General features: G+C 37.4%; 1 protein-coding gene across 3 annotated transcripts in view; it reads left to right on the top strand.

The window, feature by feature from the left end:
* The window catches only part of IFT88 (intraflagellar transport 88), a 145,464-nt gene that overhangs the window by 99,687 nt on the left and 27,891 nt on the right, over window positions 1–17,886 (top strand). For all 3 annotated transcript variants that reach the window (XM_045797132.2, XM_045797130.2, XM_045797129.2), the window contains 5 exons: window positions 333–483; window positions 974–1,089; window positions 10,531–10,583; window positions 12,213–12,278; window positions 15,414–15,520. In XM_045797132.2, the coding sequence (XP_045653088.2) occupies window positions 333–483; window positions 974–1,089; window positions 10,531–10,583; window positions 12,213–12,278; window positions 15,414–15,520 (493 nt within the window). The remainder of the gene's footprint in view (window positions 1–332; window positions 484–973; window positions 1,090–10,530; window positions 10,584–12,212; window positions 12,279–15,413; window positions 15,521–17,886) is intronic.

The following is a 17,886-nucleotide window of genomic DNA, read 5'->3' as shown; positions in this document are numbered from 1 at the left end:
AATAATTGAACACAACTTTCAGGCATTTTTATTAAGGACAAATTTTGGATAGTGCTTTGAACCAAAGAGCAAACTGTTAATTCTGCTAGAAATTTGCAAGTTGATCTTAGCGGATCGTAATGAAGCAAAAGGAAAAGCAAGGTATATATGGAACATGAGTGTTACAGTGCTCCATTTTTCATCCTCATCCCTGAAGAAATTCAGAGTAAACAGTATTAAATAGCACATTACTATAGACTAAGAAATATTTTTACTGTAATGTTGTTTTTAGATTTCCTTATTGATCAATGAACTTAGAAAAATTGTATTACCCTTAACTAAAATTGTCCAAGATATGAATTAATGGAGGATCCCAATCAAGCTATTGAATGGTTAATGCAATTGATCAGTGTTGTTCCAACGGATTCTAGAGCTTTGTCGAAACTAGGAGAATTATATGATAGTGAAGGAGATAAATCCCAAGCATTTCAATATTACTATGAGGTAGGTATAATCTTACTTTCCTTCTTGTTTTTAGCTTTTTACAAGTTGTTATAAAACAGTCAGCAGGCCTTTTATTTTTTAAAATTTAGAAATGGTTACTAGTTTCTAAATGAATAATGATATAAAATAAAATAAAGCATTTGTGGAATATAAAGTCAGTTTTTGATTAATTTAATAAAAGAATTAAAAGTACAAATTCATTGTTCCCTTGAAGCATGATTTTCATCCTTTTTTAAATTCTGTTATTTAATTTGACTCAGATCGTCTATCGGTACATCAAAAAGCTACTGATAGGTAATTTAAAAATATGTCAAATGTTAAGTTTTCTAAATCTTGTAGTTTCAAAACTTATAAAGTACTTATGACAGCTCAGATTTTTTACTAAGACACTTCACATTGGATAAATTAATCCATTCAGTAGGTAAAATGTTGAGGTGTAAATTATACGTTGTCACTGATGTTGTTATGTCACATTCCATATTTTTCCCAGTCGTACAGGTATTTCCCCTCTAACATTGAAGTCATTGAGTGGCTTGGAGCCTATTACATTGACACCCAGTTTTGTGAAAAAGCTATTCAATACTTCGAAAGAGCTTCTCTTATACAGTAAGTAACTATACTGATTTCATGTTTACTCAAATGCCTTGTGTTGGGATTTGATTTTATCCCTAGAAATAGAATTTAATTCATCATTATTTCTATTTTCTTGAATGATATTCCATTTTACTTCATCTTTATTGTGATAACTATATTACTTTATTATGTAAAAATTTTTAAAAATACCTTCCTTAAGGTACTCTTCTTCGTGTATTTTTCTTATTCCTATTTCGCAAAGAAGTATCTCATTATCAATTACAAAATGACTGACTTGGTCCTAGGACAAGGTTTCATTTCTGAAAGTGTCCTACTAGAAATAAGTTGTGTTGGTTTCAATTTATAATCAATTTACATTGTATACTAAAAATTTTAAAGCTGTCTTTAAGTTCATATCTGAATGTTTTGTACATGCCTGATTCAGAAATAATTGAAAAATTCAGGTCTGTTTTGTATTTGGCCAAATTGAACTTTAACCTTAAATGTGACTTTGAATCATTTGAATGATAAAGGAATGCTTAATAATTTGATATCTGTGTGGAATTTGTGTTAGATGATTTTTTTTGTTTCTTTTTAAAAATTTATTTTTTAATTTAAATTCAATTAATTAACATATAATGTATTATTGGTTTCAAAGGTAGAGATCAGTGATTCATCAGTCTTATGTAATATCCAGTGCTCATTACATCACATGCCCTCATTAATGTCCATCACCCAGTCACCCTATCCCCCACACCCCTCCCCTCCAGCAACCCTCAGTTTCCTACGATTAAGAGTCTCTTACGGTTTGTCTCCCTCTCTGATTTTGTATTGTTTTATTTTTTCCTCTCTTCCCCATGATCCTCTGTTTTCTTTCTTAAATTCCACATATCAGTAAGATCATATCATAATTGTTTTTCTCTGATTGACTTATTTCACTTAGCATAACACCCTCTAGTTCCACCCATGTCATTGCAAATGGCAAGATTTCATTCTTTTGATGGCTGAGTAAAATTCCATTTTATATATGTACCACATCTTCTTTATCCATTCATCTGTCAATGGACATTTGGGCTCTTTCCACAGTTTGGCTATTGTGGACATTGCTGCTATGAACACTTGGGGTGTAGGTGCCCCTTTGGATAACTACATTTGTATGTTTGGGGTAAATACCTAGTAGTGCAATTGTTGGATTGTAGGGCAGCTCTATTTTCAACTTTTTGAGGAAGCTCCATACTGTTTTCTAGAGTGACTGTACCAGCATTCCCACAAACAGTGTAAGAGGGTTCCCCTTTCTTCACATCCTTCAACATCTGTTGTTTCCTGACTTGTTAATTTTAGCCATTCTGATTGCTGTGAGGGTGCTATCTCATTGTGGTTTTGATTTGTATTTCCCTGATGCCAAGTAACGTTGAACATTTTTTCATGTGTCTGTCGGCCATTTGTATGTGTTCTTTGGAGAAATGGCTATTCATGTCTTCTGCCCATTTCTTATTTGTTCTTTGGGCATTGAGTTTGATAAGTTCTTCATAGATTTTGAATACTAGCCCTTTATCTGATATGTCATTTACAAGTATCTTGTCCCATCGTGTTGGTTGTCTTCTGGTTTTGTCAACTGTTTCCTTTGCTGTGCAAAAGCTTTTTATCTTGATGAAGTCCCAGTAGTTCATTTTTGCCCTTGCTTCCCTTGCCTTCGGAGACATATCTAGCAAGAAGTTGCTGCGGCTGAGGTCAAAGAGGTTACTGCCTCTGTTCTCCTCTAGGATTTTAATGGATTCCTGTCTCATGTTTAGGTCTTCTGCAATTTTCAGTCTATTTTTCTGTATAGTATAAAAAAATGGTCCAGTTTCATTCTTCTGCATGTGGCTGCCCAATTTTCCCAACACCATTTGTTGAAGAGACCATCTTTTTTCCATTAGATATTCTTTCCTGCTTTGTCGAAGATTTGTTGACCATAGAGTTGAGGGTCCATTTCTGGGTTCTCTCTTCTGTTCCATTGATCTACGTGTCTGTTTTTATGCCAGTACCATGCTGTCTTGATGATTACAGCTTTGTAATAGAGCTTGAAGTCTGGTATTGTGATGCCACCACCTTTGGTTTTCTTTTTCAACTTTCCTGTGGCAATTTGGGGTCTTTTCTGGTTCCATACGAATTTTAGGATTGTTTGTTCCAGCTCTGTGAAATAAGTAGATGGTATTTTGATAGGGATTGCATTGAATGTGTAGATTGTTCCAGGTGGCATAGACATTTTCACAATATTTGTTCTTCCCATTCATGCACATGGAACGTTTTTCCATTTATTTATGTGGACTCCTCAGTTTCTTTCAGTAGTGTTCTATAGTGTTCTGAGTACAGATACTTTGCCTCTTTGGTTAGGTTTATTCCTAGGTATTTTATGGTTTGTGGGGCAATTGTAAATGGGATTGACTACTTAAATTCTCTTTCTTCTGTCTCATTGTAAGTGCATAGAAATCCAACTGATTTCTGTGCATTGACATTATATCCTGCCACTTTGCTGAATTCCTGTATGAGTTCTAGTAGTTTTGGGGTAGAGTTTTTTGGGATTTCCACATAAAGTATGTCATCTGCGGCACCTGGGTGGCACAGCGGTTAAGCATCTGCCTTCGGCTCACGGCGTGATCCCGGTGTTATGGGATCGAGCCCCACATCAGGCTCCTCCGCTATGAGCCTGCTTCTTCCTCTCCCACTTCCCCCTGCTTGTGTTCCCTCTCTCGCTGGCTGTCTCTATCTCTGTTAAATAAATAAAATTTAAAAAAAAAAGTATCATGTCATCTGCAAAGAATGAGAGTTTGACTTCTTCTTCACGGATTTGGATGCCTTTTATTTCTTTTTGTTGTCTGATTGCAGAGGCTAGGACTTCTAGTACTATGTTGAACAGCAGTGCTGATAGTGGACATCCCTGCCGTGTTCCTGACCTTAGGGGAATAGCTCTCAGGTTTTCCCCATTGAGAATGAGCTGTGGGTTTTTTTTTTTAATTTTTTTTATTATTTTATGTAAGTCATCATACAGTACATCCCTGGTTTTTGGTGTAAAGTTCGATGATTCATTAGTTGCGTTTAACACCCAGTGCACCATGCAATACATGCCCTCCTTACTACCCATCACCAGCCTATCCCATTCCCCCACCCCTCTCCCCTCTGAAGCCCTCAGTTTGTTACTCAGAGTCCATAGTCTCTCATGCTTCATTCCCCCTTCTGATTACCCCTCCTTTCTTTATCCCTTTCTTCCCTTACCAATCTTCCTAGTTCTTATGTTCCATAGATGAGAGAAACCATATGATAATTGTCTTTCTCTGCTTAACTTATTTCACTTAGCATTATCTCCTCCAGTGCCAGTGCCAGACATGTTGCAGCAAATGTTGAGAACTCGTTCTTTCTGATAGCTGAGTAATATTCCATTGTATATATGGACCACAACTTCTTAATCCAGTCATCTGTTGAAGGGCATCTCGGCTCCTTCCACGATTTAGCTATTGTGGACATTGCTGCTATGAACATTGGGGTGCATATGGCCCTTCTCTTCACTACGTCTGTATCTTTGGGGTAAACACCCAGTAGTGCAATGGCTGGATCATAGGGTAGCTCAATTTTTAACTTTTTAAGGGACCTCCACACTGTTTTCCAAAGTGGCTGTACCAACTTGCATTCCCACCAACAATGGAGAAGGGATTCCCTTTCTCCACATCCTCTCCAGCAATTGTTGTTTCTTACCGTGTCAATTTTTGTCATTCTAACTGGCATAAGGTGGTATCTTAGTGTGGTTTTGATTTGAATTTCCCTGATGGCTAGTGATTTTGAACATTTTTTCATGTGTCTGTTAGCCATTTGTATGTCATCATTGGAAAAGTGTCTGTTCACATCTTCTGCCCATTTTTTGATTTGTTTATTTGTTTCTTGCATATTGAGTTTGAGAAGTTCTTTGTAGATCTTGGATACCAGTCTTTTATCTGTAGTGTCATTTGCAAATATCTTCTCCCATTCCGTGGGCTGCCTCTTAGTATTTTTGACTGTTTCCTTGGCTGTGCAGAAGCTTTTTATCTTGAGGAAGTCCCACAAATTCATTTTATCTATTGTTTCTCTTGCCTTTGGAGATGTGTCATGAAAAAGGTTCCTTTGGCCGATGTCGTATAGGTTGCTGCCTATGTTCTCCTCTAGGATTTTGATGGATTCCTGTCTCACATCGAGGTCTTTCATCCATTTGGAGTTTATCTTTGTGTATGGTGTGACAGAGTGGTCAAGTTTCATTCTTTTGCATGTAGCTGTCCAATTTTCCCAGCACCATTTATTGAAGAGACTGTCTTTTTTCCACTGGATATTTTTTCCTGCTTTGCCAATGATTAGTTGCCCAAAGAGCCGAGGGTCCATTTCTGGGTTCTCTATTCTGTTCCATTGGTCTATGTGTCTGTTTTTGTGCCGGTACCATGCTGTCTTTGTGATCACAGCTTTGTAGTACAGCTCGAAATATGGCATTGTGATGCCCCCAGCTTTGTTTTTCCTTTTCAACAGTTCCTTGGCGATTCGGGGCCTTTTCTGGTTCCATACAAATTTAAAGACTATTTGTTCCAGTTCTTTGAAAATTGTCCTCGGTATTTTGATCGGGATAGCATTGAAAGTGTAGATTGCTCTGGGTAGCATGGACATTTTAACTATGTTAATTCTTCCACTCCATGAGCATGGACTATTTTTCCATCTTTTTGTGTCTTCCTCACTGTCTTTCAAGAGTGATTTATAGTTTCTAGAATATAGGTCCTTTACGTCTCTGGTTAATTCCAAGGTAACGTATGGTTTTTGGTGCTATTGTAAATGGGATGGATTCCCTAATTTCTCTTTCTTCAGTCTCATTATTCATGTATAGAAATGCAACTAATTTCTGAGCATTGATTTTGTATCCCCCCGCATTACTGAATTGCTCTATAACTTCTAATAGTTTTGGAGTGGATTCTTTTGGGTTTTCCATATAGAGTATCATGTCATCTGCGAAGAGAGACATTTGACTTCTTCCTTGCCAATTTGCATACATTTTATCCCTTTTTGTTGTCTGATTGCTGTTGCAAGGACTTCTAGTACTATGTTGAATAATAGTGGCGAGAGTGGGCATCCTTGTCATGTTCCTGATCTTAAGGGAAAGGCTTCCAGCTTTTCCCCATTGAGAATGATATTTGCTGTAGGCTTTTCATAGATGGCTTTTATGAGTGTGAGAAATGAACCCTCTATTCCTACACTCTGAAGGGTTTTAATCAGAAAAGGATGCTGTATTTTGTCAAATGCTTTTTCTGCATCTATTGAGAGAATCATGATTTTTGAATTTTTCTTTCTGGATAAAATCTATGACACTGATTGATTTGCGAATGTTGAACCACGCTTGCATCCCAGGGATGAATCCCACTTGGTCATGATGGATAATCCTTTTAATGTACTGTTGGATTCTATTAGCCAGGATCTCGTTGAGGATTTTGGCGTCCATATTCATTAGGGAAATCGGTCTGTAATTCTCCTTTTTGAGGGGGTCTTTGCCTGGTTTGGGGATCAAGGTAATATTGGCCTCATAGAATGAGTTTGGTAGCTTTCCTTCTGTTTCTATTTTTTGAAATAGCTGTAGGAGAATAGGTATTATTTCTTCTTTGAATGTTTGGTAGAATTCCCCAGGAAAACCGTCCGGGCCTGGAGTTTTCTTATTGGAAGGTTGTTTATCACTGACTCAATCTCTTCATAATTAATTGGCCTGTTTAAGAAATCAGTTTCTTCCTGTTTCAGTCTTGGTAGTTTATAGGCTTCCAGGAAGGCCTCCATCTCTTCCAGATTGCTTAATTTATTGGCATAAACCTGTTGATAAAAGTTTCTAATAATCCTTCCAATTTCATTGTTGTTGGTTGTGACCTCTCCTTTTTCATTCATAATTTTATTAATTTGGGTCCTTTCTCTATTCTTTTGGATAAGTCTTGCCAGTGGTCTGTCAATTTTATTGATTCTTTCAAAGAATCTAGTTCTGTTTATCTGCTCTACTGTACTCCTGGTTTCTAATTCATTGATTTCTGCTCTAATTTTGGTGAACTGCTTCCTCATGCGTGGATTAGGTCTGTCCCTCTGTTGCTGTTCCAGCTTCTAGAGGTGAGAATATAAAAACTGCATTTTAGATTTTTCTATTCTTTTGAGTGAGGCTTGGATGGCTATGTATTTCCCCCTTAGGACTGCCTTTGCAGTATCCCATAGGTTTTGGACCGTTGTGTTTTCTTTCTCGTTGGTCTCCATAAATTGTTTAATTTGATTTTTGGTTTCCTGGTTTATCGAGTCATTCCTGAGTAGGATGGTTCTTAGTCTCCAAGTGTTTGAGTTTCTTCCAAATTTTTCCTTGTGATTGAGTTCCACTTTCAAAGCGTTGTGGTCTGAGAATATGCAGGGAATAATTTCAGTCTTTTGGTATCAGTTGAGACCTGTTTTGTGTCCCAGAACATGGTCTATTCTTGAGAATGTTCCATGGGCATTAGAATAGAATGAGTATTCTTTGGTTCTGGGGTGTAGTGTTCTATATATATCTATGAGGTCCAACTCGTCGAGTATGGCATTCAAAGCCCTTGTTTCTTTGTCGATTTTTTTGCATGTGTGTTCTGTCTATTTCTGATAGTGGGGTGTTGAGGTCCCCTACTATTAATGTATTGTTATCTATATGTCTCTTTATTGTGGTTAAGAGTTGGCTTGTGTATCTTGCTGCTCCCCTGTTGGGGGCATATATATTTATAATTGTCATATCCACTTGTTGAATACTTCCTTTAAGAATAATATAGTGCCCTTCTGCGTCTCTAACTATAGTCTGTAGTTTAAAATCCAATCTATCTGATATGAGAATTGCTACCCCAGCTTTCTTTTGAGGTCCATTTGCGTGAAAGATGGTACTCCATCCCCTTACTCTCAGTCTGAAAGCATCTTTGGGTTCGAAATGAGTCTCTTGTAGACAGCAAATGGATGGGTCATTTCTTTTTATCCAATCTGCAACCCTGTGGCGTTTAAGGAAGAATTTAAGCCATTAATATTAAGACTGAGTACTGAGAGATATGCTTTTAATGCTGCCATGTTGACAGTAAAGTCTTTGTTTGTATTGGCTGTGACTTTCTGTTCTGTATCACTCTTGGGGCCTTTTTACTTTTATAGAACCCCCCGTAATATCTCCTGTAGGGCTGGTGTCGTGGTTACGAAATTGGTTAGTGACTGTCGATTCTGAAATGTCTTTATTTCTCCATCAATTCTGAATGACAGCCTTGCTGGATAAAGGATCCTTGGCTGCATGTTTTTCTCTGAAAGAGCTTTAAAAATGCTCCCCCAACCCTTTCTCTCATTCCAGGTCTGTGTAGACAGGTCTGACGTAATTCTGATGCCTTTGCCTTGGTACGTGAGAAATTTCTTTGCCCTGGCCGCTTTCAATACTGTATCCTTGGATCTAATATTTGCGAAATGCACTATGACGTGACGTGGTGTAGGTTTGTCGTAGTTGAGCTTGGGAGGGGTCCTCTCTGCCTCTTGGACATGAATGTTTGTTTCCCTTGCTAGATTAGGGAAGTTTTCAGCTACAATTTGTTCAAATATCTCTTCTAGACCTCTGTTTTTCTCCACCCCCTCGGGGATGCCGATGATTCTGACGTTGGAACGTTTCATTGAGTCAGTAATCTCCTGTAACCTACATTCTTGAACGTGGATTTTTTTGAGTCCAGATTCTATTTTAGCTTTCTCTTCTACTAACCCATCCTCCAGTTCGCTGATACGTTCCTTTGCCTCATTCACCCTTGCCATCAGAGCCTCTAGTTTTGACTGCATTTGGCTCATAGAATTTTTAATTTCTGCCAGATTCGCTCTCATTTCCGCCTGTAGAGATTCTATATTCTCATTAACATTTTCGTTAATACTTTTCTCAAGTCTACACATCATCTTGACCATTGTTACTCTGAATTCCATTTCTGATCATTTGGTTACATCCATATCCATTAGTTCTGTGGCAGAGGCCACAGACTCATTGCCCTTTCTTTGCTGGGGGGGATTTCTCCTTCTCGTCATTCAGGTTGCGGGGTTGTCCAGAGCCCAGATTATTGACCGGGACCCAGGCTGTGCGCCCTTGTTTTATAGGGATCTTAGGGACGTGGGCTTCTTGATTTTTCAGCCTGCCTTCTGGGGGAGGGGTCTGCCGCGCCAATACTCAGGCAACCCTGTTTGGGTAGAGTCTCCGTGTCCCCTGGGAGGGGGGATGGGGATGAGCACACTGTGAGCCGGTATTTCCAGGCTTTTGTTCTCTGGCGGCTTTCCCTGGCAGTTTGCTGTGCCTTTTCTGAGAGAGCAGCAGTGGCCGAATCCTAGCCTCTGTCTCAGAACAGAGGGGATTGCAGCCCGTTCTCCACTGATGTTCTGGCCACTTTAACTCTGTTTCTGTTGGTGCTGCTCAACCCTGCAGCGTCCCGGGATGTGCGCCCCACACCTGGCGTCCCAGCCCTCACTTCCAGGGCCGGTGCGTCTCTGTCCTTTGTGTTTCTAACGCTGCCAGCCGCCAGCCGCCCCGCGCGCTCCCGGAGCTCCCGGTCTCAGTCTGGTCCAGTGAGCACACCGGAGTTCCGTGAGAAGTCTGGTGGCGCACACTCCCTGCTCACAGTCTCAGTCTGCTCTCTCTCGCCGGTGCCATCGGTGAGTCCGCCCGCTCCCCCGTGCAGGTGGCTACCGCTTCCCGGCGCCTGAATGCGGCGGCTCCCTTCCCCTTCCGTTTATCTTCCGATATCTGTGTGCGGTTTCAGGGCTCCCCGCTTTGTACCTCAATACTCAGCGCTGGAGATGTTCATTTGTAGAGATCCAGATGTATCTTCCTGCGTCTCAGGCTGATTCTGTGGATGTTCAGGCTGGTGTGGTACCTATCCAGCTCGACTCAGGGGACCGGCTGAAAAAGGGGTCCCCTACTCCTCCACCATCTTAACCCCCTTAATTACTTATTTTGGAAAAAAAAATTCATTTCTTTTGAAGAGGAAAAAAAGGATGAATACAATTCTTTTTTACTCCATCTTTAGTTGAAGCCTAATTGTTCACACACAAGGTCAAAAATTGCCTCATGGGTACTAAATTCATAAGCCTAAATTTCTAATCCTTAGGGTACTAAGCGAAAATATAAAATTATGGCAGAGATAATGATAGTGTTTAAAATAGAATGCAGTGGTCTTTAGCCAAACAGGTTAAGTGGTTCACATAAAATCTAAATAAGGCATGAACTAGATTGAAGGACTCTTAAATTTAAATTTTCTAATACACATATGATAGGTAATGAAGGAAATTATATATATGCTATTGTCAATAATAAAGATCTAATCAAAGGTCAAAAAGTATTTGAAAAAAGCTTGAAAGATACTATAGTATATAGCTTTATAAAACTGACCATTGCAGAATATTTATATTTCATCTCTGATTTTATATAATTTATTTCTTTTATAGGCCTACACAAGTGAAATGGCAGCTGATGGTAGCTAGTTGTTTTAGAAGAAGTGGTAAATGCTTTAATTTTATTCATTTTTTTATATATTTTACTTCTTTATGTCTTTTAGGTAATTATTCATATAACTGTGTTCCAACTGCATATTTGTTTATTAAAACATTAGCTTTTGATTATCACACATATTGAAGGACTATATGAGAAACATAATAATTACTACATACAGAAAAAAGTTATGCTTACAAAGTGGGTCTAAATCGTATTTTCCATCACCACTATTAAGAACAGATTCATTATTTTTCAAAGTTAACGTGTAATCATTTTGACAAGTTAGTCACAGAAAAATAAACGTTTCTGTTCACCTAATTCTAAACATCCTTGTATGCTCTGCCAAACTTATGAGACTGTCTCACACTTGAGAAGCCTGAAGAAGGCCCTGAATCAGAACAACTGGGGCTGTGTTTTCCAAACCAAATACCACTAGGTGTCTTTGTTTATGTTTTCAGTAACTTTTTTTTACATCCTGTACTGCTGACACTTGTCCCGGAGCATAGAGATATTAGTAGTGTTGGACTAACCTTGCAGTGAATGAAACTATTAAGACTCTCATCAGAGATTAAGCAAGGAGATAAATGTTAATAGATTTGTAATCCCTCTTTTAAAGCCTACAAATGATCCAGGAAAAGAAATTCCTTAATCCAAGAGGAGCACAGATGTGGTAGTGTTAACACTGTTCTCATCCTGTTTTGTGGATTTCCTTCTTTACCTCTGTGAGCTCCTTCAGAATGGCACAGAATATATACACAGGAGTGCTCAAATCATTTAGATCATTGATCTTTGCTGTTACTGTATTTCCTATGAGATCTATAACATCACTGCACTGTATATACATGTTATTTATATCACAGTGGGTTCTGAGCTCCCAGGGTTCATTACAGTGTCAGTCATATGTAAAGTGTATATACATATGAGGTATTCTGAGTGATTTAAGACAGAACCTCCCTTGCCTTACTGAAGTACAGATTGGAAGAGAAGCTGATGTTTATTGAGAGCTGCTGGATGCTGGGTACTTCCAATTCTCACCACAGCTCTTGGAGGGTCAGCATGGCTGGCCCTTGTGTAGAGTGGGGCCCAGGGAGATTCATTACTTGTTTACTGAGATTTTAGCAAAGATCCAAAATTCATTTTTCCTCTTCTTTGCTGCTATGAAGTTAAAGTATTATATTTTAAAACAAAATGCTTTCTGTAAACTTTTTAATGTTTCAAAATAAAAACTACCAGAAAAGGTTATTTTTCATCTTTTCCAACTAAGTAAATGACATTGAAATTAATATTAGCTTACCACTTAAATTACTTTTGAATTTGTTCTTCTGAAATCTTTAATTTTTAGACATTGAATAGATCTTAATTTTTGACACTAACGTATTTATTTTAAGAACTAAACTAAGTTTCAGTCATCACCCATTTACTTCTGCTCTGCCCCTTTCTCAAACTTCTTTTATCTGTACATTTTCTTCTAGAAGTTATATTAAGAATGGTTTATATATGCTTGTGGCAAACATGTAAGTCTTCTTACTAAACCAATAAATGGTGTCAGTGTCTTGAATTAAAATTACTACTTTGCTGAATCTTATTAATTTTTATAATCTGCTAATGTGGTTTTTTTCTCTTTTTTTATTTATAGGTAACTACCAAAAAGCATTAGATACTTACAAGGAAATTCACAGAAAGTTTCCAGAAAATGTTGAATGTGAGTTTACATCTCGTAACTTTGAAGCTATAAGTTCTCGCATTTTATGTCCTTAAGTATGATAACTACATTTGCTACAGTAATTGCATATATAGCTACCAGTCTATAATTTGTGATACATGATTACACATGTGGTTATAGGATCAGAAAATTTGACTATGCAAGTACATTGTATAGAATTTAATTTTTGATGGATTTAAGTATACACTGGGTTCTCTTTAGTAATAAACAGATCTATATATCAAAGTTTTGTGAAATCTGAAGAACAAATTTTGGTTTATTGCTTTTTAAAGTTCATAAATTGTGATATTTTATGGAAAATGCATTTTTAAAAATTTTTAAAAATTTATGTATTATTTATTTGAGAGAGGGAGCGAGCAGGGGAAGGGGCAGAGGGAAAGGGAGAAGCAGGCTCCCAATGTGGGTCTGGATCCCAGGGTCCCCAGATCATGACCTGAGCCAAAGGCAGACACCCAACCGAGTCACCCAGGCACCCCAGAAAAGGCATTTTTAACTCTCCACTTAGTATGTAATTTTCTGAGGTTTATGCAACTTTTACAGTTTATGAAAATAGAACAATCATCTTGCTCATATGGATAGCAAACGTTTTAAGTTTAAAACATTATGTTACATGGTATTGGGCTATTTCCCTTTTGTGAAGTTAGCTTTGTAGAAAATACTCATTTATTCCCCATCTTGTTGCACAATGGGTTTGATGTAACTTAAAGTAATAATGTGAAGTATTATAGGAGTACCAAAAACAAAATCATGTTCAAGAAAAATACAAAATAACCATATTCACATGCCACAGACTCCCATTAAACTGTGTATTTGGCCCTGAATAGCCTTGCAGCTAAGGGAAAGAGAAAAAATGTTATCAGTTATATAATCTTTTCTATTTATGAGGAAACAAAGTAATTACTTGGGAAGAAGAAAACATTTCTAACTGTTCACTTATGTTGCGAAACCAAGAGATATATTAGATAAGATCAATTAAAGTTATAGCAGCTCCTTGCTTTCATGACATCTCCACAGCAAATAAAATGTTTGAAAGAGTTTTTAATTTTGCGCTTCAGTGACAATGAACACTAAACAATGCGTTTCAGTTCAGTAAGACAAATCTTTTCTATGCCGTTTTCCGGTGGCCCAGCCTAATCCGGGAATGAGGTGTACTGCACGTTCCTTCATTAATATTTTTCTCCATTTGGCTTTTGTGAAAGGTCAACAGCAGAGAGCTCAGAATTATGGCCTTTGGTAGCAGCTTAGGAGCAGGAACTTTTCTAATGCTTATTAGAAGCTGATTTGTTAATTTACAACAATAGTTTGCAAATGACATAAGGAAACCATCTATGTGGGAATTACTTGTAAAACTTTAAAAAGCACAAATTTCTAGCCCAACCTACAGAGATTCTCATTTAGGTTTGCAGTGGATGCAGATATCTTTCATTTCCTATTTCTTTTTTTTTTTTTTTTAAGATTTTTACTTATTTATTTGAGAGAGGGAGAGAGAGCAAGAGCGCACAAGTGGAGGGAAGGGGCAGAGGGAGAAGCAGACTCCCAGGCTGAGTGGAGAGCCCGATGCTGGCCCAATCCCAGGACCCTGGATCATGACCCGAGCCAGAAGTCAGATGCTTAACCAACTGAGCCACCCAGGCTCCCCTCCTATTTATTTTTTTAAAATTTTTTTATATGATTCTTAATCTCAGTCACTTTAGGAAACTGGTGATTTAGAAATTAAATGAGAGCTAGCAATAATATCTTTTGTAAAAATGAAGCAACCGAAAAGTCTGCTAGGCAAATGTTTCCCCACCTTGGCACCATTTACATTTGAGATCAGATAATTCTGTATTGTGGGTGGCCATCCTATGGATTATAGAATGTTTTAGCAGCATCCCTGGCCTCTACCCACCAGAGGCTCCTAGTACTTCTACCCCCTTGTTATAGAAAACAGAAATGTCCCCAGACATTGCCAAATTTCATTGACAGAATTGCTGCTGATTGAGAACCTTGCCATGGCTTTGGGACCTCTGCACTGGAGCAGTAAAGGGAGAGTCTCCAAGCAAGTACAAATTTCTTTATTGAGAGTCTAAGATTCACTCTAAGGGGCACCTGGCCAGCTCAGTCGGTGGAGCATGTGACTCTTGATCTCAGGGGTTTGAGTTTGAGCCCTATGTTGGGTGTAGAGATTACTTATAAATAAAATATTTTTTAAAAAAAGATTCATTCTAAGAATTAAATGAATGATTATCTGTGCCATAGGGAATATTCAGGATGACTTTGGCCTGGATAATTTTCAAAACAAATTATAATTTGTCTACCTTAACTATAGCTATAGAAAAAACATTTGCACCCGTGTAGTATCTCGCTTTGAGCAGAGTAGTTTTCTGATAAACCCAACAAGATAATTCATTCTTAAAATATATTCTTCAGTTAGCAAAAATTGACCTGCTCTATAGAGTTCAGATGACATACTAAATGTCAGAGAACATCTACCAAAAGCAATGATTTTTATTTTACATTAACTATTCCTAAGCCACTCTTTCTAAGGCTAGGTAGTAAGAGAAATAGTTAAGTATTATTTGTACAGTATATGTAAATTACCTTCTTACTGTGAATTATTAAGATAAATGTATACATAGGCAATTTATATAGTGACATTTTAAATTATTTTAGAACATTACTTTTACAATACGTTAGTGGTCATGAATTGCTGACATACAGATTTTTGTGGAGTAATGCTGCAGTGTTGGTATACAGCACTGGTCAAGCACTGTGGGTGTGGTGGAAAGTAAAACAGATGAAAACCCCTGGGAAGAGAAAGACAACAAACAAATATATAGGTCAGTAGTCATAAGTGGTATAAAGGAAAAGCAAATAAGGACGTAAAGAATTTGAGGAGCGCTCTAAGTAGATGGCGTAGTCTTGCCTGAGGGCAGGGCAGGTGGAGAGTCTGTCCCTTTAGGTCCCCTTCCAAGTAAATCCATTTTCATAGGGCCAGAGAATACAAACTGTAGTTAATTTTTAATAGAAACAAACACTATTTGTGAGTATCATTCCTACTTGTGTCCCAAAAGACTGAGTTCATTTTCAACATTGTGCATTAATATTTTTCTAAAACTATCTTTTACAATTTAGGTTTGCGTTTCTTGGTTCGTCTCTGCACAGATATTGGATTAAAAGAAGTTCAAGAATATGCAACAAAACTCAAGAGATTGGAAAAAATGAAAGAAATAAGGGAACAGGTATCTCATATGGGCCAAAAACTACTGTCTGTTAATTTTCAAAATGTCAGCCTTCTGTAGCTCAACTGAGTGATTCTGAGGGCTTCTCTCAGTAAAATAAAGTTGAAATTTTTTTCTGCTGTGGTACAAAAGGAAGAATAACTAAAATTCTAGTTTGAGGATAAAATTCTATCAAGAACCGATTCTTAATAGGAGAAAGTGCATCAGAATCAACATACTTTCATGGATGGTTACTCACAGACAAATCACTAACTTTCCCTAATACAAAATAACTCACAGGTTAATTTATACAATTCATTTCAGTTGGAGTGTCCTGTGGCCCATGGAAGCTAAGCTAAGGACTATATAATAATAGTACTTTTCTTTAAGCTGTTTCATTATGTAGTAGAACATAGCTCTGTGAATAATATTAATATACATGGAAGCATTTTATTTCTGTGTTTCATGCAACATGTGGAATAACAGTGTTCTTATTTTTACTTAAGAGAATAATCTCTCCTAAGTTTGAGCCTAGAATATTTAAAAATTTAACATGATTTTTGAGTGTCTGTCTTTCATAGAAAGAAAACATTCTTTAAGGTTAGACTTTTCAAGAAATTAATTATCTTGGATAATTAAATCTAAATTCCATATTTGCTTTCAAAGTGTGGTTATCTTGTCTTTGCTTTGAAGATGTGATCTGATTGTTTTATTCTCTTTTTTCAAGTATCAGTTGTTTAAGGATTATGAGCATGACATAGATTTTTACCTTAAAAATCCTGTAAAACATAAGTTGGTATTAAAATGCCATGGTAAGGTATATAGTTTAAAACTTGCTGTGAAGACCAATTTACTACCATGTACCAATTGCTAAATTAGGTAACCTATGTGAAAGCTTTGTAAAATTAAATGGGTATAAATCAAAGTTCAAGTTATCATAATTGTCCTCATAATCACTATTAAATGTGTTTCATTAAGAAGAATCAAAAATAATTATATATTTCAAACTAAGAACATGGTTTGGAGCTTAAAATTAGTTGTTGTCATTAGTAGTTTAAGTTTATACTGAACAGAGAACACACAACTAATACAAATTATGGATCATGCATAGTATAGTTCTCGCAACTTACAGCCTTAAACAGGAAAACTGGCATATGCACTACCATCTCTGATTTAGTAGACTTCCACTGTGACCCCCTTTTACACAATAAGTAGCAGCCCTTCTGACTCCCTGGGACTTGCCTTGCAGCCAGCCCACAAGGGAATTCCAGCGGTAGGAAACCCTGATTCTGAGGAGTCCCTCGGAAATGAATTTTAAGGGCAAAGACCAAATATGTCCCCTTTAAAGAGATGCAGAGTTGCTTTTGCACAATTTTCTTATCGCTTGATTTCCACATGTTTAGTTGTATCTGGGTTGAGCCATTGTAGATACTGTGCTCTGGTTCTGGTCTTTACAGTACTTCATGTTTACACTGGCTTTCTCTATCTCTTTGCATTTCCTCTTCCCTCATCCTTTTTCCTTTATCCATTCTCTCCCTGTGATGTTAAACTCTTTCTTCCTCTGGCTGACTGCTACAGGTTAATAATTTTGTGGACTGTCAGGTCTTACTGTTAAGAATGAATATGTAGGGGTGCGTGGTTGGCTCAGTCAGTTGAGCATCTATCTGCCTTCCGGCTCAGGTCATGATCTCAGGGTCCTGGGATCCAGCCTCACCCCACCCCTCCTGTCAGACTCCCTGCTCAGCGGGGAGTCCGCTTCTGTCTCTCCCTCTGCCCCTCTCCCCTGTTTGTGCTCGCACTCTCTCTCTTTCTCTCAAATAAATAAATAAAATCTTTTTTAAAAAATGAATATGTAAATGTCATTGAGACTGCTTTTCTTTTCTAGGTAGTACTCAGCCTTTTGATTCCTCTTCCATCAAAATAGTTATATATACATTGAATATAGTCAATTTTTATCTGTTTCTCTCATAGACCTGACATCGTTCCATTGTCTTCACTAAAATAATTCCCTAATAACTTAATTAAGAATACTTTAGTAAACTCATACAAGTTACCGTTGATGCATTTAGATTTTCCAGTGGTTCTCTTACTTATTCACTGCAATTATTAATGTCTCACAGTGCTTGAGTAGTGCCTCTTTTGGCAATATTTTATCACTGCCCTCATTGTAATCTGTATAAAACATAAGGTCATTACATTTATACATTTTATACATTTATACCTTCTCTCATTGTAGCTTCTCCTTAATATCTTCCCTCAAATGTTACTGCTTAATCTTTCGTTAGAGTCAAAGTCACATTCCTCATCCTCAAAGCACTCTCTCTACAGCGCCCTTGAAATCAATTTCTCTATTCTTTGGTATTCCTCATTAAATCTTAAACAAAAGA

The sequence above is a fragment of the Ursus americanus genome, chromosome 10 (genome assembly GCF_024610735.1).
Source record: "Ursus americanus isolate L20-20 chromosome 10, mUrsAme1.1.p, whole genome shotgun sequence".
NCBI lineage: Eukaryota > Metazoa > Chordata > Mammalia > Carnivora > Ursidae > Ursus > Ursus americanus.
The sequence above is the reverse complement of the archived record's forward strand: the minus strand, read 5'-3'. Positions and strand labels throughout refer to the sequence as shown.